General features: G+C 41.5%; 1 protein-coding gene across 3 annotated transcripts; it reads right to left on the reverse strand.

Moving 5' to 3' along the window:
* Nucleotides 1-421: 421 nt before the first annotated feature.
* Nucleotides 422-17,987, reverse strand: LOC129854151 (alanine aminotransferase 2-like). 3 transcript variants are annotated; one of them, XM_055920912.1, is made up of 11 exons: nt 17,337-17,987; nt 14,453-14,542; nt 9,219-9,327; nt 8,666-8,799; nt 8,208-8,451; nt 6,548-6,627; nt 6,282-6,418; nt 5,587-5,761; nt 5,321-5,476; nt 4,996-5,108; nt 422-2,637 (listed from the first exon to the last, which is right to left on the reverse strand). In XM_055920912.1, the coding sequence occupies exons 1-11, from the start codon at nt 17,655-17,657 to the stop codon at nt 2,487-2,489; spliced, it is 1,710 nt and encodes a 569-aa protein (XP_055776887.1). In that variant the 5' UTR covers nt 17,658-17,987; the 3' UTR covers nt 422-2,486. The 3 variants fall into 3 exon arrangements, with proteins under 3 accessions (XP_055776887.1, XP_055776888.1, XP_055776889.1); XM_055920913.1 differs by having other exon boundaries at nt 17,283-17,371; XM_055920914.1 differs by lacking the exon at nt 17,337-17,987 and adding an exon at nt 16,183-16,464.
* Nucleotides 17,988-23,540: the final 5,553 nt, after the last annotated feature.

Raw genomic sequence — 23,540 nt, forward strand, 5'->3', positions numbered from 1 at the left:
TTTAATTCAGTTCATATTGCATGAAACTGAATCTGTGGATATATCTTCTTCAGAGCATTTATGCATTTACATAGGCAGCCCAATTCTGATATTTTTTCCCCCACTAATTTGTATTTTGACCAATCACATCAGATCTTTTTCAGAGCTGATCTGATCAGTGTCTTAACAGCACGATTTGCCAAAGGCAGGATACTCTGAGCGCAGCCCAATCCAGAAATATGGCAGTGGCTTCTGATTAAATTCAATTTTCACAGAACCGCTTGTTGCAATTTCAATGAGGCTCTCGTTCAGATATCAGTAAGTGGACTGGAGGCAGGGCATGAAAGGGATAACAAATCCAGTTGTTTGTGTCAATGAAACAAATATCAGTATTGGGCTGCCTGTGTAAAAAAAAAAATGAAATTTGAATCATCTCTCAAAATGGATCTAAAAAGTATTTATTGTACAAAACACAACAGAAATAACAAAGTAAGAAATCGAAATCTGGATAAAAAATATATATATATCCAAAACATAAACAAGCAAAAACTGGGGTTAAGTCTTATTTCAGTTAGAAACGTGATATTTATAAGCACATCGATGTTGAACCCAAAACCTTTTCCAGTTAACCTTCAGCTCACGAAGAAAGAATGTTGAATAGAAAGCAGGCACACAAATGAAGACATTTAGCAGAAAATGTGCATTTTTAAAAATGTCATAGTATTAATTTGTTTTGTTTGTTGACATTCTCAAAAGTCACTCAATGTAAATTACACCTCATTGCAGTCAAATGGTTAAAAACATTCATGTTGAGGTCAGTCAAGAGTTTCATACATTGAATGGCTCCCGAGCTTACGTTAATGCTTAAACACTTCATTCAGCATTAAACTGCATACAAAAATAGAGATGAGATGATACGGTATCAGAGAATAACAGTTCATCGGCTGGCTGAACTCATTGGACTGAAGCTTTTAGACTGCCTTGTGTGGGTCACTATGCTCATCTCCAACCTAAAAAAGGAAATTGTGCACTTCACAAAATAGATGGTGTTCCACTTAACAATGACATTTCCTCCCGCTCGCAGTGTGCAGAAAGAGACACAGGCAGAAGGATCCCAAAAACATTTTACAAACAAAAACACTAATATGCATTCAACCCACCATCTCCATCGTCTGAGATGTAACCGTACTCCCTTTCTCTTTCATAGTTGTGATACAAATGTGAATGAAAGACATAAAGCCACTGTCAGTAAAAAGCGTAAACTATCTATGCAATAAATTGCCTAATAAGGGCACACGTCGATATACAGAATTATCAGAACCTACATTTCCCTTGGTTTGACCTTTAAGCTCATCTAAAAGTAGCCCACAAACAATTGCATTTCTTTCCATAACAAGCACATAATACTGCAACTAGGCATAGAGTACAGACACACACACACACCCCTCGAAAAAAAACTCTCCAAGTGCATCTGACACCTCAGATCAGTGTCATGCTAGACAGGTACTATATGGGTAAACATGTGCCCAACAGGGAGCTATGCAGGCTCAAAGCTTTATGACTTGGAGAGATAGGATGTTGTTATAAATGGTTAGGAGAATCCTTCTCTGCTGTTTTTTCAGACCAGAAAGAGCTGATGTAGCAGTACTCATTGTCCAGAGTCCATGACCTACATAAACAACCTCTGTTCCCCAGTTCCATTTGGCACATGGAAAAGTACAGCTGGTTCTAAGATAATATTTGCACTTACAGTGCCCCATAGTGTAGATCTCTACACAAAATGCCTCTAAGGAGACAGAAAAGCCTCAAGACAGGTAGAAAATACAAAACAGTGTAAATAACTTTGCGGGCACAAAAACAACAAAACGGAGTGCTGGAAAAAAATTCCCCAGTGCATCCTCTATAATGGAGCACCTTTGCGTACATCACAATGTACATTGCTTTAGTGTTAAAGGGGCAATCAGCAGTAGTTACAATAAAACGTCCTCACTGCCAGTTTCAATAGAAATCTGAGGGATCGGACTGGAGAATTGTAACCAAATTCATAGCCAGAGCTATGGATGCAAGGACTGATCATCCATGATATCAACATTACAGTTTGAACCATGTTTAACCAGGCTATATAAATGTTTGTTTACATTTACAAACGCTTATATTTTGGGTTCTGATGGGGTACGACAGCTTATGAGGCATTTCTAAGTTGTATTCTTCAAGAATCAATGGGTACATTGAACTACAATTTAATTTACAAGTCCTAAAATGTATGTAGCAACTGCAGATTGCCCCTTTAACATCTCTGTACAGACGGCATCGTTTCTCCCCACACTTTTACCTCTTCTGACAAAGGCACAAATGTCTCTCAAACAAGTACTGTTACTAAAATCAGATAAAATTTCAAGCAATCATAGGTTACACTAGTAGAGTATAAAAGGGGTTACTTTTTTACTTTACATTATGTTAGTCGATACCTCTGCAAATGCTGTTTTTGTTTGTTAAACATTCTCAAACTATCTGAACTGTTTCATAGCGTCCCGTGTGTCATCCTCTGATCTCTTTGGTTCCTCCAATGACGCGTACTCCTTCAGAAACTTGATGTGGAAATCCCGGAGCTTCTCCAAGAGCATCTTCAGCTTCTCTGTCGTTGGCAGAATGGTCATTCTAGGGGGAAATCATATGTAAAACAACATAGTGGGTCAGGTCATCTCAGATACCCAGAAGTTAAATTCTCGTGAATGTTGTTACACGTAAATCTCTCCATGAGAGATTACTTAGCGGGCAAAAGACAGACAGGGAGGAAGAGATCAATGCAAAGTAAACACAGCATCTCATCTGTAAGATATAAAAATAGAGCTGGAATGAAAGGAGGCCAGCTATTCAGTTAGCTCCTCTCCGGCTACTGTAATATTTGCAACTTCCAGCTCAGTTAAATCTTTTTAGTTTACTTATGCAAGCGAGATGTCAGTGCCTGACCAATTTGAGCCTGGTAGACGTGGCACTGTAATGGTTAGGTTTCAATGCGTCAATGTACAGTTTAAGTCAGAAGTTTACATACACCTTAGCCAAATACATTTAAACTCAGTTTTTCCACAATTCTTGACATTTAATCCTAGTAAAAATTCCGTCTTATGTCCGTTAGGATCACCACTTTATTTTAAGAATGTGAAATGTCAGAATAATAGTAGAGAATGATTTATTTCAGCTTTTATTTCTTTAATCACATTCCCAGTGGGTCAGAAGTTTACATGATACCAAATACTAATTGAGTGTATTGCCTTTAAATTGTTTAACCTGGGTCAAACGTGTCGGGTAGCCTTCCACAAGCTTCCCACAATAAGTTGGGTGAATTTTGGCCCATTCCTCCTGACAGAGCTGGTGTAACAGAGTCAGGTTTGTAGGCCTCCTTGCTCGCACACGCCTTTTCAATTCTGCCGACAAATTTTTTATAGGATTGAGGTCAGGGCTTTGCGATGGCCACTCCAATACCTTGAATATGTTGTTCTTAAGCCATTTTGCCACAACTTTGGAAGTATTCTTGGGGTCATTGTCCATTTGGAAGACCCATTTGCGACCAAGCTTTCACTTCCTGACTGATGTCTTGAGATGTTGCTTCAATATATCCACATCATTTTCTCTCCTCATGACACCATCTATTTTGTGAAGTGCACCAGTCCCTCTTGCAGCAAAGCACCCCCACAACATGATGCTGCCACCCCCGTGCATCACGGTTGGGATGGTGTTCTTCGGCTTGCAAGCTTCCCCCTTTTTCCTCCAAACATAATGATGGTCATTACGGCCAAACAGTTCCATTTTGTTTCATCAGACCAGAGGTAATTTCTCCAAAAAGTACGATATTTGTCCCAATTTGCAGTTGAAAACCGTAGTCTGGCTTTTTTAATGGAGGTTTTGGCGCAGTGGCTTCTTCCTTGCTGAACGGCCTTTCAGGTTATGTCGATATAGGACTTGTTTTACTGTGGATATATATACTTTTGTACCTGTTTCCTCCAGCATCTTCACAAGGTCCTTTGCTGTTGTTCTGGGATTGATTTGCACTTTTTTCACCAAAGTACGTTCATCTCTATGAGATAGAACGCGTCTCCTTCCTGAGCGGTATGATGGCTGCGTGGTCCCATGGTGTTTGTACTTGCGTGCTATTGTAACGGATGTGAAATGGCTAGCTAGTTAGCGGGTACGCGCTAGTAGCGTTTCAATCAGTTACGTCACTTGCTCTGAAACCTATTAGTAGGTTTAACCTATTAGTAGGCTCTGCAATGGCCGCGGCTTTTGTGGAGCGATGGGTAACGACGCTTCGTGGGTGTCAGTTGTTGATGTGTGCAGAGGGTCCCTGGTTCGCGCCCGTGTCGGGGCGAGGGGACGTACTAAAGTTATACTGTTACACTATTGTTTGTACAGATGAACGTGGTACCTTCAGGCGTTTGGAAATTGCTCCCAAGGAATAACCAGACTTGTGGAGGTCTACAATTTTTTTCTGAGGTTTTGGCTGATTTCTTTTGATTTCCCTATGATGTCAAGCAAAGAGGCACTGAGTTTGAAAGTAGGCCTTGAAATACATCCACAGGCACACCTCCAATTGACTCAAATTATGTCAATTAGCCTATCCGAAGCTTCTAAAGCCATGACATTTTCTGGAATTTTCCAAGCTGTTTAAAGGCAGAGTCAACTTAGTGTATGTAAACTTATTTTGTAAACAATTGTTGGAAAAATTACTTGTGTCATGCACAAATAGATGTCCTAACCGACTTGCCAAAACTATAGTTTGTTAACAAGAAATTTGTGGAGTGGTTGAAAAATGACTTTTAATGACTCCAACCTAAGTGTATGTAAACTCCCGACTTCAACTGTAGGTCACTAGCTACTGTCACAAATGGATTTGAATCCAACTGGTGAATCAGGACTAACAAAACACTGTCGTCACAGACAATCTTTCTGAAAGGCTTCTCTAAATTATTATGTCTTTGTAAATGTATGACGCAATGTTTCCACTAGTTGAACAGTTACCTGAAGTGATACGTCCCTTCCCTCTGGCCGAAGCCACTGCCTGGAACGAGGCAGATGCCAGTCTCCTCAAGCAGTCTCAGACAGTACATCATGTCAGGAGACATTCCCAGGGACTGCAGAAGAGAGACACACTTAAAAACCTGTTTTTCTAGTTTTGGGTATGGAGGCATATAATTATATGCCAATGCCAATTTGTTGTCAGCTGCACAGTACCTACACCATGCAAGTTTTATGCGTATGTTGAGAAGTGACAAATTCACTAATGGTTGTAGAACGGAATCACATTTCAGCAGTAGGTTTCTAGATGGGTGTTAGGTGAACAGACCGTGGCTTCCTCCACAGCTCGTGGGGGGATGAAGATGCGTGGGAAGGCGTACATGGCTCCCTGCACAGGGTTACATTTGATCCCAGGCACCGTGTTGAGGATTTGCTCAGTCATCTGGGCCTTCTCAGCCAGAGCTCCAAGCACAGCACTCTTCTCCTGGAAGACAACACGCATACACAACACAGGAGGTCAGACATCGGTCTTGGATGGCAATCAAAACGGAATACTAACAAATTAACCCCCCACCACCACATTGAATGACAGACCTTGTGGAACTGGAGATAGGAGGGTTCGTGTGGCAGAGGAGGGTTGACGATAACATCCATGGCAGCCTGTCCAGAGACAGGGGGACACAGTCTAACAGAAAGCAGCTTAACCAGCTGGGCCTTGACCTCCAGGTCGAGGTTGAGAACCTCCATATAGCCCCCTCTAAACCCACACCTGTAGGGGAGGAGGACAGAGGAGAGGGGAGCGTTAGTGTTGGGTTCACAGTCACACGCAATAGAACCAAACTGGACTTTATCCCAGATCAAATCAACCATGGCAAAAATAATCCCATCAGCCAGTCAGTCTGCATTCCAAGGGCATAATTTGTTTTGGAGGGGGGCCTGGTAGCCTTGTGATTTTAGCCAACCCGTCTGACATTTATACACGCATGACAACGCAAATCAGAGGAGTTGGCTAAAGCACAGCATGGACCTGTTTCCCAGGGCAACATGGCGTACTAACACAAAGGCTAACATTTTATAGTGTTCTTGTAGATCAAATACATGAGACTAAGGCGCAATACGAGCTGGACATCCTGTTATGGATACATAGGAAAGTGTAATGTACGTCAGTGACTACTTATGGGGGTCAGACAGAGAATTCAGAGTGAGCACAGACAACGTGTGGTGTTTTAAGGGTACTTTGGGGGGAAATAGTGACCCTGTGCGAGGGGCACGTGGATGTGAATACTCACTCTCCCGAGTAGCCTTTGGAGGTGGAGTGAAATGAGGCCAGCTCGACAGTGTTGAAGTACTCTGGGCCCATCTCATAGAGCACCTTCTTAAAGGAGTGGAACTGACAGTCTGGGGAGTACACGTTGTCCTGATACACCTGGACACACACATAGGAGGATTACATCAACGGAGAATTGATACTTCTCATAGGACTGGAAAAGTAGAGAAATAGTCAGTGTCCATTCAGTTCAATACACCATGGTAGTTGGAAACAGCAAACAATTACCTCATCGGACATAACAAACAGATTCTCCTCGTAGGCAAAGTGGAGGACTTCCTCGATGCACTTCTTACTCTGCACTTGACCTGGATATTGCCAGAGTGAAAGAAAGGAGAGAAGAGGGGAGGGAGAGCAGTCACCACAGGTGCTGAAATTGAGAACATGGGAAACTCTACATGGGCCTTCCATCTGTACAGGGGACGCCATGACTACAAAGACAGTATGTACTGCATTCTGGAGGCAGCTGGAAGCCAGAGGACCACAGTATTGCTTCACGGACGGTTACTAGCCTGCCGGATGCGATTTACGTGGTACACAGCGAGGGAGAACTGTGACACACTGGTCTGGACAGGAGCCCCTTCTTAGTGCAGTATTCACACATAAGTTGGCTTGAGCTTTGATTGTGTGGCTGTTAATGTTGGTGTTTGAGTGAGAAAGAGGCGAAACAATCAGTAAAAAAAAAAGCACAGCCCCCTTCATTATCAACACATCTTGCCTACAACATTATGGAGCCTTTCCAGACTTTGAAGTCAGGAAGACTTCAAGTTAGGTGTCAGGCATACTGTTAAGTTACAGCTATTGTAAGAGGGAGTCCAATTCCTTACCCTAACGTCAACTTGTGAAAACAGATCCCGTTTCCTATGCAGGCTATAGACACCCATCAGCTACCCTACATGACACAGCAGAGTAGAGGGGGTTCCACATATAACATCTTACACAACCTGACATCATGACCCTTGGCCTGCTTGTTTCAATGGTGGTACAGTATCAACATAGCTACCTCTTAAAGTTAATCATCATGCTTATTAGCCTTATGGGACATGGTAAACATTTGCAACATATAGATTTGAGATGATCATGCTTGGATATGTTGGATGCTGGTCTTTGGTGTGGTGGACTCTGGCCTTTGGTGTGGTAGACACCGGTCTTGGATGCGGTAGACACCGGTCTTGGATGCGGTAGACACCGGTCTTGGATGCCGTAGACACCGGTCTTGGATGCCGTAGACACCGGTCTTGGATGCCGTAGACACCGGTCTTGGATGCCGTAGACACCGGTCTTGGATGCCGTAGACACCGGTCTTGGATGCCGTAGACACCGGTCTTGGATGCCGTAGACACCGGTCTTGGATGCCGTAGACACCGGTCTTGGATGCCGTAGACACCGGTCTTGGATGCCGTAGACACCGGTCTTGGATGCCGTAGACACCGGTCTTGGATGCCGTAGACACCGGACTTGGATGCGGTAGACACCGGACTTGGATGCGGTAGACACCGGTCTTGGATGTGTGTGATACCGGTCTTTGATGTGTGTGATACCGGTCTTTGATGTGTGTGTGATACCGGTCTTTGATGTGTGTGTGATACCGGTCTTTGATGTGTGTGATACCGGTCTTTGATGTGTGTGATACCGGTCTTTGATGTGTGTGATACCGGTCTTTGATGTGTGTGATACTGGTCTTTGATGTGTGTGATACTGGTCTTTGATGTGTGTGATACTGGTCTTTGATGTGTGTGATACTGGTCTTTGATGTGTGTGATACCGGTCTTTGATGTGTGTGATACCGGTCTTTGATGTGTGTGATACTGGTCTTTGATGTGTTGAACACTGAACAGTCACATTACATAAAGAGCCTAATCTCATTGTTCTGGCTGGCAAGACCCACCGGTAGGGTTTCCTGGATTGATGATGCAGATGACTCTGGGGTGACAGTGCTCCTTGGCAGCCTGGTAGGCTCTGTGGAGCTCGTTGATATCCAGGGCCCAGCAGTTGTCCTCGTCCAGGTAGTAGTTGATCTGAACGGCCTCCATCTCAGAGATGGCTGCAGAGTACAGGGGGTACTGAGGGATGGGGATCATCACACCACTCCTGGACCGGCCCTGGCCCGACACCAGCATCTTCAAGATGCTCTACGGTCAGATGAGAATATCGTTGCACAACATCAACAACTAGTAGGAAAGCATCCCAAATGAAAACGATAATGATTATAAGAGAGAGAAAAAACATGAATATACCTAATAAATCCAATTAACTTTCAGTGACAGCTCAGATTAAACAAATACCAACCAACTCCCTTTTGTTTGTAAGAGGATTATTCGAAAGGGTCAAGAACTAAAGACTTACCACGATGCCATCACTAGCTCCGGTGGTGAGGTAAATATTGTCCCAGTCGGCAGGCACACCCTTATCCCGTTGCTCGATGTAGACAGCAATGTCCTGCCGAATACAGTCCACTCCCTGGCTGGCACTGTACGACCCTGGAGTTAAAACACACACAATATGGTATAAACTCTGGATTTGGTTTTTATGTTCTGTTTCAGGAAATAAATGAGAGCTTAGATAACTTCCACTTGCATACACTTTCTAGCTCCACTGTACCATGCAGTTTTAAATGAACTATTAGGCATATCTTGCAGCAACGGTAGGTCACAGAAAGAATGTTTCAAATGCATATTGTTGTAACCAAAACACTGCTAGGTTCTGCATTTTTCAGGCCACAACGTCATTAGAGCTTAACTTAGCATCCTGTTCTTTGTCAGTGAGACAATTCTGAACACAACAGTGCACAGGAGACCAAAGCTCCTACTTGGTCAGCATTTAAAGCTATATTATTAGGCTATTTCAACACATGAATGTGAGTGCAGTGCACTCAGACAGACAGGCACACAGTACACACCCAGGCTCTGTCCCCCACAGCCCTGTAGAATGCGACGGGCACGTTGTTTGGCATCCTCCGGGAAACCAGAGCTGTCCAACAGCTCTGGGAATGAGCAGAGAGCCACCACCTGAACATAAAGACAGGAGGTGTTAATGTGAACTTCACCCCCATCAAGACACACAGACACCTTCACAATTTAATATGCCAATTTATTTGACATATTATGTAAATTGCTTTACATAAGCATCCCAGGTGAACCAGCAGGAGGAAAAACATATTTTTACTGAAGTTATCCTTCCACACAATCATGTTTGCTCTTGTACAGTTCTAAAGGAATTTCTGATTCCTGTAAGTAAAGTAGCCTTTGTTGCATGTAAGGACTAGTATGTGAGGAGGAGGAAAATACATTGTTCTTTCACTCTGAGAATGGCTTCTGGATTTCTTAAGTGATTAATAAAGCAAATCAACAACACTCATCTGAACATGACCCATTCTATCGGGAGGACTCATGGGTTTACACATTGACAGACATAAAATAAGCCACTTAAAAATGGCCTTCCATTTGACCAATATGAAGTACATAGTCGGGTTGGTTGTTTAGTAACAAAACCGATGCATACGCAACTATAGTGCAAAACAGACGGGGTTGACTTAGATTGTTGACAATATTGTAAACTATATTTAGTCTCCAATGTTTATTGAAAACAAATTAATTTGCACAATGAGCACTTGTCCTAAATATATCGTTACAGTTGTTGGTTAGCTAGCTAGTGAATTTGTGCCATATTAGCATCGACATGAAATAAGTCAAAACAGGACATCAAGAGCAAGATAAAACTAGCTGAAACATGCCTCCTACAATTCCCCACATGGCAGCTTCTTGCCATCTGACTGTTCAGAATCATAACGCACAGCTTCCGGACCAATTAATGCGCGCGCATCATTTTCGTGACGTTGTTAGCCAACCCGTCAATAGAAGGCTAGTGTAGCCTAGCCACAAGTAATTTACACAATCTGTTCTGTGTTTATTTGTTTGCAGTGTAGTTGCTAGATGGTGTAGAGTATGTTTGCAGATGAGATTTCGGGCAGAACCTTTGACCACAGTAAAATAGGCAGCATGACATTAGCACACAGGTTCTATGGTTCCAGAGCAGTAAATACTGGGGAGTGGGGCCAGGGACACAAGTCACCTTGGACAGTGACATAGCAGTGGCATTGACTGGCATCAACAAAGCTTGCTGCCTTACAAGCTACTGAATCACATGGAAAGTTTTACGACAGTTCCATGGACACACTGGTCTGCACACAATGTCATTGGCAACTGACAGATTTACTTTCAAGCCACCTGACAACACAAGTTTATTAGAGACAAAGTAAGATGGGCTGTGCAGAGTTAGGCTTTATAGAACTACTCAAACTAGGCTATATAGACTTCACATACCGGTACTTCAACAATATAACATTTAAAAAACAGGCCTCCTGGTACAGCTAGCCGAATAGTTCAAGTTCAAGCACTGGGGCTATTATTTTAATGATAATGGAAGATCTGAAGTGAGCTGCCCTGAGGGCGAATGCAGCCCTGGGCGATATGGCCTAAACTTATGGACGATTCACGGGATATATACACAATGCATTCAGGAAAGTATTCAGACCAGTGACTTTTACAACATTTTGTTACATTACAGTCTTATTCTAAAATTGATATACACACCCCCAATCAATCTACCCACAATACCCCATAATGGAAAAGCAAAAACAGCAAATGTATTACAAAAAAAAAAAAACTGAAATATCACATTTACATAAGTATTCAGACCCTTTACTCAGTACTTTGTTGAAGCACCTTTGGCAGCGATTACACCCTCGAGTCTTAATAGGTATGACGCTACAAGCTTGGCACACCTGTATTCTGGGAGTTTCTCCCATTATTCTCTGCAGATCCTCTCAAGCTCTGTCATGTTGGATGGGCAGCGTCGCTGCAAAGCTATTTTCAGGTCTCTCCGGAGATGTTGGATCAGGTTAAAGTTCTGGCTCTGGCTGGGCCACTTAAGGACATTCAGAGACTTGTCCCGAAGCCACTCCTGCGTTGTTTTGGCTGTGTGCTTAGGGTTGTTGTCCTGTTGGAAGGTGAACCTTCGCCCCAGTCTAAGGTCCTGAGTGCACTGTAGCAGGTTTTCATCAAGGATCTCTCTGTACTTTGCTCCATCTTTCCCTTGATTCTGACTAGTTTCCCAGTCCCTGCCGCTGAAAAACATCCCCACAGCATGACACTGCCACCACTATGCTTCACCGTAGGGATGGTGCCAGGTTTCCTCCAGACGTGACACTTGGCATTCAGGCCAAAGAGTTCAATCTTGGTATCATCTGACCAGAGAATCGTGTTTCTCATGGTTGAGAGTGGCTTTTGGCAAACTCCAAGTGGACTGTCATGTGCCATTTAATGAGGAGTGGCTTCCGTCTGGATACTCTACCAAAAGGCCTTATTGGTGGAGTGCTGCAGAGATGGTTGTCCTTCTAGAAGGTTCTCCCATCTCCACAAAGGAACACTGGAGTTCTGTCAGAGTGACCATCGGGTTCTTGGTCACCTGCTGACCATGGCCCTTCTCCCCTACTTGATCACTTTGGCCGGGTGGCCAGCTCTAGGAAGAGTCTTGGTGGTTCCAAACTTCTTCCATTTAAGATTGATGGAGGTCACTGTGCTCTTGGGGACCTTCAATGCTGCAGAAATTGTTTGGTACCCTTCCCCAGATCTGTGCCTCAACACAATCCTGTCTCGGAGCTCTACGGCCAATTCCTTCGACCCCATGGCTTGGTTTTTGATCTGACATGGACTGTCAACTGTGGGACCTTATATAGACAGGTGTGTGCCTTTCCAGATCATGTCCAATCGATTGAATTTACCACAGGTGGATTCCAATCAAGTTGTAGAAACATCTCAAGTATGGTCAATGGAAACAGTATGTACCTGAGCTCAATTTTGAGTCTAAGTGTCTGAATACTTATGTAAATAAAGGTATTTATTTTTATGTTTAATACATTTGCAAACATTTCTAAAAACCTGTTTTCGCTTTGTGATTATGGGGTATTGTGTGTAGATTGATGAGGAAAATGTTTTAGTTAATCCATTTTAGAATAAGGCTGTAACAACAAAATGTGGAAAAGGTCAAGGGGTCTGCATACTTACCGAATGCACTGTATGGGGCATACAACAATCTCAGCTCTGTAGATTTTGCTGCGAAGAGACAAAATCACTAGATCGTTAATTGTGTTATTGCCCCTATGTAGCTTGTTTCTGGTCACAGGTTCAGAAATGGTTAAACAATTACAACATTCACTTAAAATTAACATTACAAATAACAGTGTTGGGTGATTTGGAAAACCATTGTCAATCAATCAATAATGGAATAATACTTGTAGGAAAGGTTTTCATCTTTAGCTCACAATCTGTGGATACTATGTGCTTAGAAAGGTTCAAAATTCACAATTGAAAAACATGGTACATGGACACCAAATGAGGGTGGTCTACGGTGATAGATGGGATGGGCTGAGAGTGGCTGAGGGGTGGTATTAAAGAGCTCATGTTCGGTAATGCATTATTGGTATGTGATTGCTGTATAAAAAGTACCATGTATGTAAAATGTATATGTCAAGTGTATATGTCAAGTGTATGTATAAAAAAAAAAACACTTATCGCAGCAGGAATTATAGAAAATTAACACAGGTCTCATAAACAATATCTCAAGCACAAGCCCACATGCTAGTGAGTAAGTAGCCAGTTAATCTTTATATTTCAAGTTTAGTCAACTTAGATCTATTTGCTTGCTAACAAGGTAGAACAGTTGAATCGTTATGAACACACCCTTCTGTCTGTCTCCAACTGTTTTGAATTCTCAGAATGAGAATGAGTTGCCAATTCCTTATATAATTAGTGTTTTATGCTGATTGCACAGTTACAAAACACATACTAGACAGCTAGTATAACAGTCTTTGGCTAAAATAGTTATAGCGGTACATGGTACTGCAATGTCGCGCGCAACAAATTGAGCATACATTTTCCAGAATCAATGTTCAGTGATATTCTTGTTTTAGTAGTGTCTACTCTGCGCACAATTTGAAGAGTTGAGACAGGGCATCGTTAGAAAGGTTAACTTCTCTATTACAGTAAAATAATGTCTCAATGCGTTTCGGTGTCCATTTTTCCTTCAGTTTCCTTACTTACATTTATTTTTTTTACTCTGCATTGCTGGGAAACGGCTCCTAAGTAAGAATTTCACGGTAAGGTCTACTACACCTGTTGTATTCGGCGGTTGTGACAAATAAAAATTGATTTGACCAATTCTGTTGAACCAAACCTCAAATGCAAATAGCGAGTTGAATCCGCTTGTCAGAGAGGAAGAAGTGATCTCTCATCTTTGTTGACGTGAGTGGCAGGGGGGAGGGGTTTGGTGTGTTTGTGTATATTGGAAGGTGCACAGCTTACAAGTCATTGCACACAGCACAGAAGGAGCAAATGAGACGAGACCAAAAAGACAACGTGAGAATAAGTGGACATAAGCGCTCATAAAAAAAATGTAATAAACTTAATTCTTGAGATATAGGCATTTGGAAGACATTGCAAAAACATAAATTCGAATTAATCCAATACCGCCCAGCCCTTGCTATAACAATGTGGAGCACAAGACTGGACATAATATAGCCCCTTCTCTGGAATGTGCACTTTCACTAGAAGAGACCATACTCTGTGCTCATGCAGATAGCCTATCCAACACAAATTTGCTGGGTGGAATCCAACAGTACGTAGAGTAGGAATATGCTTAATGTTTTTTTATAGAGGTATTTCTTCTAGAATACCAGATAGAGATAGGTAACACATTTTGTGCTGCTGTTAAGAAATTACTTTATTATTATGTACTAATGAATGTGATCCCATTTCCAACCTCTCCATGAGCCGAGGACGTTCCTCTAAATGTTTCAGAGTGCAAATAGTAGCCTAAACAAAACAGTAGATGTGCAGCCTCATCAGCCAAACTGATGCCCAGCCAAGGATGACTGATTTAGTAACTCGGAATAAACAGATAGCCGTCCTGACAGAATATTTCCTTAGCAATATCACCGAATCAACAGTCCAGTTAGAGAGGGTGATAATGGAATTAGAAGTCTATTTGACCTTGTGGTGGTTGTGGTGGTAGGACAGGTGATGTAAATATGACTTTGCAAGACAACACTTTTCCTGACCCATCCCTGCCCCTCACCTGACGTAGAAAGGTGATTGGCTTCTGCCCCATGGCATGTGAATCTCCAATGTTGGCTTTGATGACCTCAGTGAAGGGGTGTTTCTGACCCTGGAGAGAAAAAAAGTACAATTTAGATTCACGTTGAGAGAAAATTTGAATTTTGTAAATACCTCTGCACATATGAATAAATAAATAAATAGTTCAATAAAAATACATATGAAAAACTACACTGAACAATGAATGCAACAATTTCAAAGATTTTGCTGAGTTACAGTTCATATAAGGAAATCAGACAATTGAAATAAATTCATTAGGCCTTAATCTATGGATTTCACATGACGGCATGTGCGCAGCCATGAAGCCCACCCACTTGGGAGCCAGGCCGACCCACTGGGGAGCCAGGCCCAGCCAATCAGACTGGTGTCTGGTCTCAGACAATCACACAGGTGAAGAAGCTGGATGTGGAGGTCCTGGGCTGGCATGGTTACACGTGGTATGCGGTTGTGAGGCCGGTTTGACGTACTGACAAATTCTCTAAAATGACGTTGGAGGCGGCTTATAGTAGAGAAATTAACATTAAATTCTCTGGCAACAGCTCTGATGGCCATTCCTGCAGTCTGCATGCCAAATACATGCTCCCTCAACTTGAGACATCTGTGGCATTGTGTTGTGTGACAAAACGGCATTTTAGAATGGCCTTTTATTGTCCCCATCACAAGGTGCAGCTGTGTAATGATCATGCTGTTTAATCAGCTTCTTGTCAGGTGGATGGATTATCTTGACGACGGATGAAATCCTCACTAACAGGGATTTTAACAAATTTGTGCACACAGTTTGAGAGAAATAAGCTTTTTGTGCAAATGGAACATTTCTGGTTTCATTATTTCAGCTCATGAAACATGGGACCAGCACTTTACACATTGCGTTTATCTTTTGTTCAGTGTAGTGTTGATCTAAGTAGGCTACTCTTTCTATCATTGTAACTGTTGAGGCAGATTTAGGCCTACAAGACAGAAAAGTATATTAGATGAGTTGTCACAGCAAGTGATGGATCAAATAATTACTCCTGTCAAGGTTGTGGTCTAAGAGCAAATACATTGCATGATTATGCATACTGGGGGTACATCATTGATTGACACCATCCTTTACATGATGTATTAGCCTAACCTAAGTGCTGTAGTCCTACAATTTCATTTTAATGCCCCTGTGGTGGCCCAGTATCTAAATCCTATTTTGACAAGAGTATGCAGGGGACATAACAAAGCGACCCACCCTAGTGTGGTCTTGTACATGTCAGGGTGGTACAAGGATCATGTGCTCCTACCAGCCCCTAGGAAGGCACCTGTTTCAGGGCTATTATTAGTTGAACTGCCTTTGCCCAAGGCACACATCAATCAACTTATCCAACATGACAGAGAAACAAGTGAGTGTAAGACTCAAGTGAAAGAAGAGTAGTGGGAGTAGATTTTGAAGACTGGCTTTTGTTCAAGTGGAGTGTGGGCTATAGGTCAGTTACAGCATCAGTCTGAATGAATGAATTCCAGTTCACGGATCTTGTAGGTCATATAATTACATGTAAATAAAAGGATCTTTGTGTTGTAGCTCATCTTCATCATTAAAGTAAACTAGCCTAAACAACCCCACACAACAGTCTGGATCACAAGGGGTCCTTGCCTGATTTTAATGTAAAGGCATCACTAAACAGCACAACATGTACATGAAAAGCAGTTGAGCTAAGGATTAGCTACCAGTAACTTTGGTTGAGTTCGTCATTGCCAGGGAATCAGATGGCGCCTTCTGGGATTTTTCTGTGTTTGATTCTGAATCCAAAAAGGCACGTGCACAGTTGAGCTATCTCTGTTGCAGGTGCATGGTAACAATTGAATAACATGAAAAAAATAGAAGCCACGATCATTGTTCTTTATTAAGCTTTACGTATCGGCCTCAAGGCATTTATCAGAGCATTTTTTCCAGAGTGTTTGATTCTGGAAATGGACCTCTCAGGTCCTATTATGCCGAAATGTTGAATATAATAAAATGAGTTTACTCTACTGGTTGTCTGCGTCGTTGGTCCTTTTGCAGGTTGGAATTTGAGCCAATACATCCATAGGAAAGTATTATTAAACCAACTTTTCAAAGCACCGAGTTGTGTTCAGAATTATACCACTTGAAGCAGGCGTAAAACCATGTAAACATGAGCACTGTACATGTTTGGCAAGTATGCATGCAAGTATTTACATAATGTGTGCATGCTTCAGGTGGTAGTTATCTGAACGGACTACCAGTGCTTTGAAAAGTTGTGTTAAGACTTTCCTTTCGATAGTCAAAGTCCTACCTGCAAAAGGACCAACTACGCAGATAACCGGTAGAATAACTTCAAATGTAATGTTATTCAACATTCCGGTTTGCAGAGGACCGTTTCCAAAATCAAACAAAGAAAAATCCCGGACGGTAGATTGAGAAATTCACTGTCTGGTGGTCCCCTGTCAAAGCTCATCACTGCCACGTCCACAAGGAGGTACCACCAAGGTTGAGCAAGGATTGGCTCCTTATCACACACATACAAGCGGATGGATGCATCGCGACTCGAGGAGGATGATGCAACATTGTATCGGCACTGAGGGTAGACGCTACACACATAATTATATATAAACTAGCTAGTAAGCTAACGTTACTCCTCCATTTCCCCAACTGTCGTCCACTATTTTAGTTGATCATATAAAGCATGAGAGCACATATCCATGACTAATCTTAGCTAGTTTGTTTGCTGGGGGGGTGCCAACGTTACGGCTGTGTAAATTGCTAGTTGCCGTAAATGCTGGTTAGCATGAGCTAGTAGCAAGCTCACCTATTGGTTTCTTTCCTCGCTAGTTAGAATGATAGGCAATGTGTTGTCTGTCACCTGTTGTAAGCCTCTCTCGATGTCACCAGCCTTCGTAACAATGGGTCCTCTTACAGCGTACTCCACCGCTTTCACTTGGGGATTGAGGGTGTCCATGGTCAGACTCTTTTCTCGTATCTTGCCATTCTCTCTCAAGACCACGGTTGCCTCAGCTGTACTGAATCTCTTCTGTCCATACTGTTCAACGGGTCCTTGTGTTTTGAATCGTATGGATTGCACTAAACATGAGGTTTCCCGAGCCTTTGTCCGCACAAGGGCTGGAGACTGGTCAAAAACACGTGCAATCAATGATCTATTTGCCAAGTGCTGAAGTCGATGCATGATCTCAGAAGGTTAGCTAGAAGAAGCACAGAAATTAATGACCGCTGAAAATGAAGAACGATAGTATGTGAGAAAGAGGCGATGCTAGAGGGATAACTGAGCGCGAAATATGTCTTCTCCAGTAGGTGGCGATGTTTTTTTGTTTTTTTTCGCTTACCAGTTTTAGTTTGGAGTTTTAGTTTGGAGATCAAAGTGAGAGTCGAATTTGGTCTACAAAAAAATTGAATGGCTTGATTGTGACGCGAGGCTTATTTAATCGAAAATGTGTGTCGTAATTGTTAGGTTGTTACGGGTGTACAGATATAAGTAGGACACGTGACACCCCGGCAAAAACAAACACTTTATATCAGAGTTATTCCTGTTCTTCGGATACGTATCTTCCCTCTCATTGGTTAGAATGGTCTCACCTGATCTTGGCTCATCCCGACTGCCTTCCATATTATAAGACATTTATTTTAATTGTTAGAGTAGCCACTTGAGTATCTGGTCAACATTATGGATAGTCTGTGGTAATATCACCCAATCAGGTTACATTTCTGTATGCAACGTTCTGAAGATTTGAATTTGCCCGAGTTAGGTTGAATTACCATTGCCCACACCTTCAATACTGGACTGCTAAGACTGTTCTGGACAGCCACTGCAACACTGACTTTAAATTAATTGTTATATTCAAAAGTGAGGACTGCCTGCCAATATGATACCAAACCTGGGTCTGGGTCATGTCAAAATGTGAATATATGTCAAAAAGTATTTGAGGTGGGTTTGTTTTTTATTTGGAGTTTGCACTTTTGGGACCATTCCATTGGTGCCAATTGTACCAGGCACACTAAATCAAATGAAGCTAAAGTGTTTTGTTCTGACTGTTATATGGTGATAAATTATGCTGGCTCACCGGCGCTATCACCGGTCCTAGGTTGGTAACCGTTCTGTGAGCAATATAGATGAGCCAGTAGTTGAGTATTGGTCTTCATGATAGACAGTGGTGTAAATCAAATCCTAATAAATGACAAGTAAAGATTACATCCCGTGTCCTCCAATTATATGTTGGTCTATTCAAGATACTACACTGACCATACACACTTTTTCTCAAATAACACTTATTCACTTGGCTAGTTACTCAATCAATCCAACCAAACTACACTCAGCGCATGGGATGGGAGGTTAGCTGATTGGTCAAAAAGCAGATAGTGCCATCTACTGGATACATGGTTGCACTGTGTACTTACTGTCCTAATAACCTCGGGCCACATTCAATCAAATCAAATTGTATTTGTCACATGCGCCGAATACAGCAGCTGTAGACATTACGGTGAAATGCTTATTTACAAGAGCTTAACCAACAATGCAGTTCAAGAAATAGAGTTAATAAAATACTTACTAAATAAACTAAAGTAAAAAAAAATCGAATCAATCAAAAGGTAACACAATACATTTACATAACAATAACGAGGCTACATACAGGGGGAACCGGTACCGAATCAATGTGCGGGTGGTACAGGTTAGTCGAGGTAATTTGTAAAGGGGGGGGGGTCGATGTAAATAGTCCAGTAACCGGTATGGGGAAATCCAGTTACCGGTATGGGGATTCAGGGCTAAGTCAAAAACAGAATGGCTTTGGCTGGAAACTGCACAAGCAAATAATGTGAAGTAAAAGAGTGCCTCAAATAAAGGTAATTTTGCATCTCAATTAATTTATTAAATTCTTCAAATAACGGAAATACAATTCTCAAACTAAAGATACATGTTTTAGACAGTCATTATAATATAGTCTAATAAATACTGTCAACTTTTCAGATACACTGCAGAAAAGGTTAAAGAATTCTACATTTCTCGTGAAATCAAATAAAATGTTATTGGTCACATACACGTGTTTAGCAGATGTTATTGCGGGTGTAGCGAAATGCTTGTGAATCATGAATCCATACTTTGCATATGAACCATGTACTGCAGTTTTCCTTGCCTAATAAATCCGACTTTGATACCAGTTGTTGGTATACAGTCTAAAACAAAGCACTGCAAAATCGTGTACATTTTCCTTACAAACCAGAATATTAAATAACATTTCATTTGAACTTAATCCACCGGTTGTCTGTGCCGTTGGTTCTTCAGCTGTTTGAAATTTGAGACAAAATACCCATAGGAAAGTATTGTTTACCCAGCGCCGGTACTAAAGTTGAAATTGATATTACCTAGTGTAACGGATGTGAAATGGCTAGCTAGTTAGCGGGTACGCGCTAGTAGCATTTCAATCAGTTACGTCACTTGCTCTGAGACTTAAGTAGTGTTGCCCCTTGCTTTGCAAGGGCCGCGGCTTTTGTGGAGCGATGGGTAACGGCCGTGGCCTTTGTGGAGCGATGGGTAACGACGCTTCATGGGTGGCTGTTGATGTGTGCAGAGGGTCCCTGGTTCGCGCCCGTGTCGGGGCGAGGGGACGGTTTAAAGTTATACTGTGACACTAGCACATGAGCAAAACCATGTAAACACCTGTTAGTTTACTTCTGTCTTGTGGACGTGCCTTCGGTCATGAGCAAACGCATCTTGATTGCCACACACATAGACCTGTGTTTTAATAATAATAATACTTTCCTACGGACAATTGGTAGAGTATGTTCAAATATGATTTTATTCAACATTCGTGACGGACAAGGGACGTTTAGGCTTTTTTTCTATGTAAATGTGTGTGGCGTTGCCTACGCAATTGAAGGCGTCGACCACGTTTAGTGACTACAGTTTCCTTTGCTATGCATGGGGGCTCATTGATCAGTCAGACTTCTTGGTTCTCAGTGCCAGATTGCTGTCCTCAGTGTTTCTCAGGGCTGGATCAAATTGGAAGATTTTACTATGAACGTTTACTCATGGGTGGTTCACCCTGGTGAGACATTTATAACGTGTTAAGTATACTGAACTCAAATCCAGGAAACATCAACTAGGCATTTTGTCAGAGAACATTATAAAACTTTAAGAATTTCAAGTATCTTAAAGACTGTATGCTGCTCTGTTATATAAACCTTTAGGCAGGGACTGACTTAGTGATTTGGAGGCCCCAGGCAGAGGCCAATCTGAGGCCCCCACCCCCACTCCTATGTGTGCATGCACAATAATGGGTTTTATAGTAAAGACATGTAATTGAACTGTAAACATGTATTTCCTTTTAATGTGCCATGAACACGTTCAAATCACCTCAAAAAGTAGGTTACTTTTGCACGTTCACTCAAAATCATTCCAGCATCCGAACAGTGCACTGTGCACCCGCCAATTTTCCTTCAATTTGCAATTGGTTGAAACCAAGTGCCGACACTTGTGGGGTTTGTAGAGCAAAGCAGAGAACACCATCATGTTCGTGAGAGTCTCATCTTTCCATAGAGGTGTGTAGCCCAAACTGTTCAGACGCTATAGATTTTTTCGTGAGAAGGCCGATTTTCAGGATGTCTTCTGTTCTGACAAACAGCGCTGTAGCTCTGCCACCTTCCACCGCAGATGGGAAGGCCGAAATTATTAAAATATTTGTTTTATTATTATTATTATGCGCAGCTCATGAGGCCCCTTGATGATGTGAGGCCTGAGGCATTTGCCTCTTCTTGCTAATGGTAAATCCGCCAGTGCTTTTATGGTAGCACTTTATAATAACTCATAATAAAGCATGTATAATGGATTAGCCATTTTGCGTGGCCTCGTCTAAAGTGTGAGCTATTTATAGTTTATAAATACTTTATAAATGTTTTGAGTGACCTGTGTTATTTCTCACAAAAATGATGGACATGCCGTTGGTAGACATTACAGCAGTACCGGATTCTCCTTAAGATCTCAAAATAGCCTAGAACATATCAATGGTAAAATAATAAGCACACAACACAGGATGTTAAAGGACCTATATTAAACAGCTTATGAATGGTCTTATGAATCATTATAAGTTGTTTATAAATGTGTGAATAACTAGGTTACTAACATTTACAAATGTGGAAGTAATGATTAATAAATGATGAATTGAACTATTTACTAATCCATTAGAAATGCTTTATTACGTGGAGTTATTATAAATTCCCTCCATTTGGTACACAAATCACTATTTAACTCTGGTTTGGTTCCAAGTGTTTCAGGTTTGGTTTCAGCATCGACGCACTGGAAATTCAACCAATGAGTGACATATTCGTCTTGTACTAATGATAGGACTGTTCTTGTTGTAAAGGCCCTCTGAGCTGGCATTGGGTTGAACTGTGCAAGAATGATCAATGTCAACAAAGGCATTACTGACTTCTCTATTTTAACACCACTTACAAAGCTTTTTTAATCAACTTAATTTGACCAACTGTCCAATAATAGGTAGTTAACAATGAATTACTTTGTTATCAAACGTCTAGGGTGACGGGGAAATTTGTAAAATGACAACTGTTTCTTCACCTTTCTTGTCATGAATATTATTAGACAGGGGCTGATAAGGCATAAAAAGCTGTGGGGGGAGGACAGAGCATGCCCATTGCAGGACAAAGGAAGCGAGAGTGAGGAAATTAGTGGAATGTGTGTCAGAGATGTGAGGACATGATACACAATTTCTAGTCTGACACAAAACTCAAAAACTGTGAAACAAGAGAGGAGAAATTCTCTCTCTCAGGCAGCAGTGGATCCAATGACTATTTCAAAGTCTATGTGAAGTTGAATTTGTATTTATTTCCTATGACATAAGAGCTTCCTGCAATACCTGAATATGATGAAGAGGAAATGGAAAGTGACGAAAATTATATAGGAGACAGATTTTGTCATGCCTACTTAGCCTGGTCACACAAAAAAACTGTTGAGCTATAGCCTATCCCACAGGAATCATACATTTGTTTCCAAGCAATATTAATGCTGGAATCGTACACCTTGTACACCATAACTCATCATCGTCACTGTACACTGTGATACTTCAGTAGAAAGGACTTCAAATCGAAAACATGTTTTGTCTTAGCCGCCATTATTACCACTGTATCTCACTGATCATAATACAGAGCAAACTTGCTGGCAGCCTGTGCTCCCTTGCATGGGGGATGGTAGCCATGTACACTAAGCCTCTTTGCTTTTCAGACAATGTTTTTTATATTGCTATCTATATTTAATGTACATCATACAGGCACATAGATCCTAATAGCATGGACTGAGACATAATACATGCAATGTAGGCCTACCACAATAAGTACAACATTTTCTAAAACATTGGATGTCTATTGTATCAATAAAATCATTAACCACTGAAAACAAATGGGTTTGATAGAATACAATAGGTGTGCATATGTGCCCTAATCAAATACAAGTAGGCCTAGCATTCACAGTAATTTAATTTCAGTTTGCTATAGTCATTTGATTTATGTAATTAAATATGGTTTAACAAATAGTACACGAACGTTCCAATCAATGATGTATATAAACCCTGGATTGCGCATGCTATGTATTGGCCGTTGAGGGTCATTGAAGCCACAGGTCGGCCATATTGGTACTCCCCGGTATGAGCAGCCCTCCTACCGGGAAATGAATGGAAATGTTTCAAGGACAAAATTACATGTATTTAAGTATTCGTGTTGTTGTAGAGGGGAAAGTAACATTAGTCATCTAAATGATCTAACTATACTTTAAGGAACAGGCTTTTATATATTTGTTCATTTTTTTATGCTTAGCTCACATAATATAATTTTAAAGTATGCATTAAGGTGTCTGTAATAGAATAAATGTGGCAAAAACGAATGTAGGCATTAATAAATACATTTCTATAGCTCGCAAAATATATTGTTACAACGGTGGGGGAGTGCCAAAATGGAGACACAGTGGCTTCAACACAGCGCCCCCTTTCCGGTCATCTAGTCACTTGTGTATATGTAAATAATTTGTTCCAGCTGAGCACTGTTTCCGACT

Source organism: Salvelinus fontinalis, chromosome 4 (assembly GCF_029448725.1).
Source record: "Salvelinus fontinalis isolate EN_2023a chromosome 4, ASM2944872v1, whole genome shotgun sequence".
Taxonomy (NCBI): Eukaryota; Metazoa; Chordata; class Actinopteri; order Salmoniformes; family Salmonidae; genus Salvelinus; species Salvelinus fontinalis.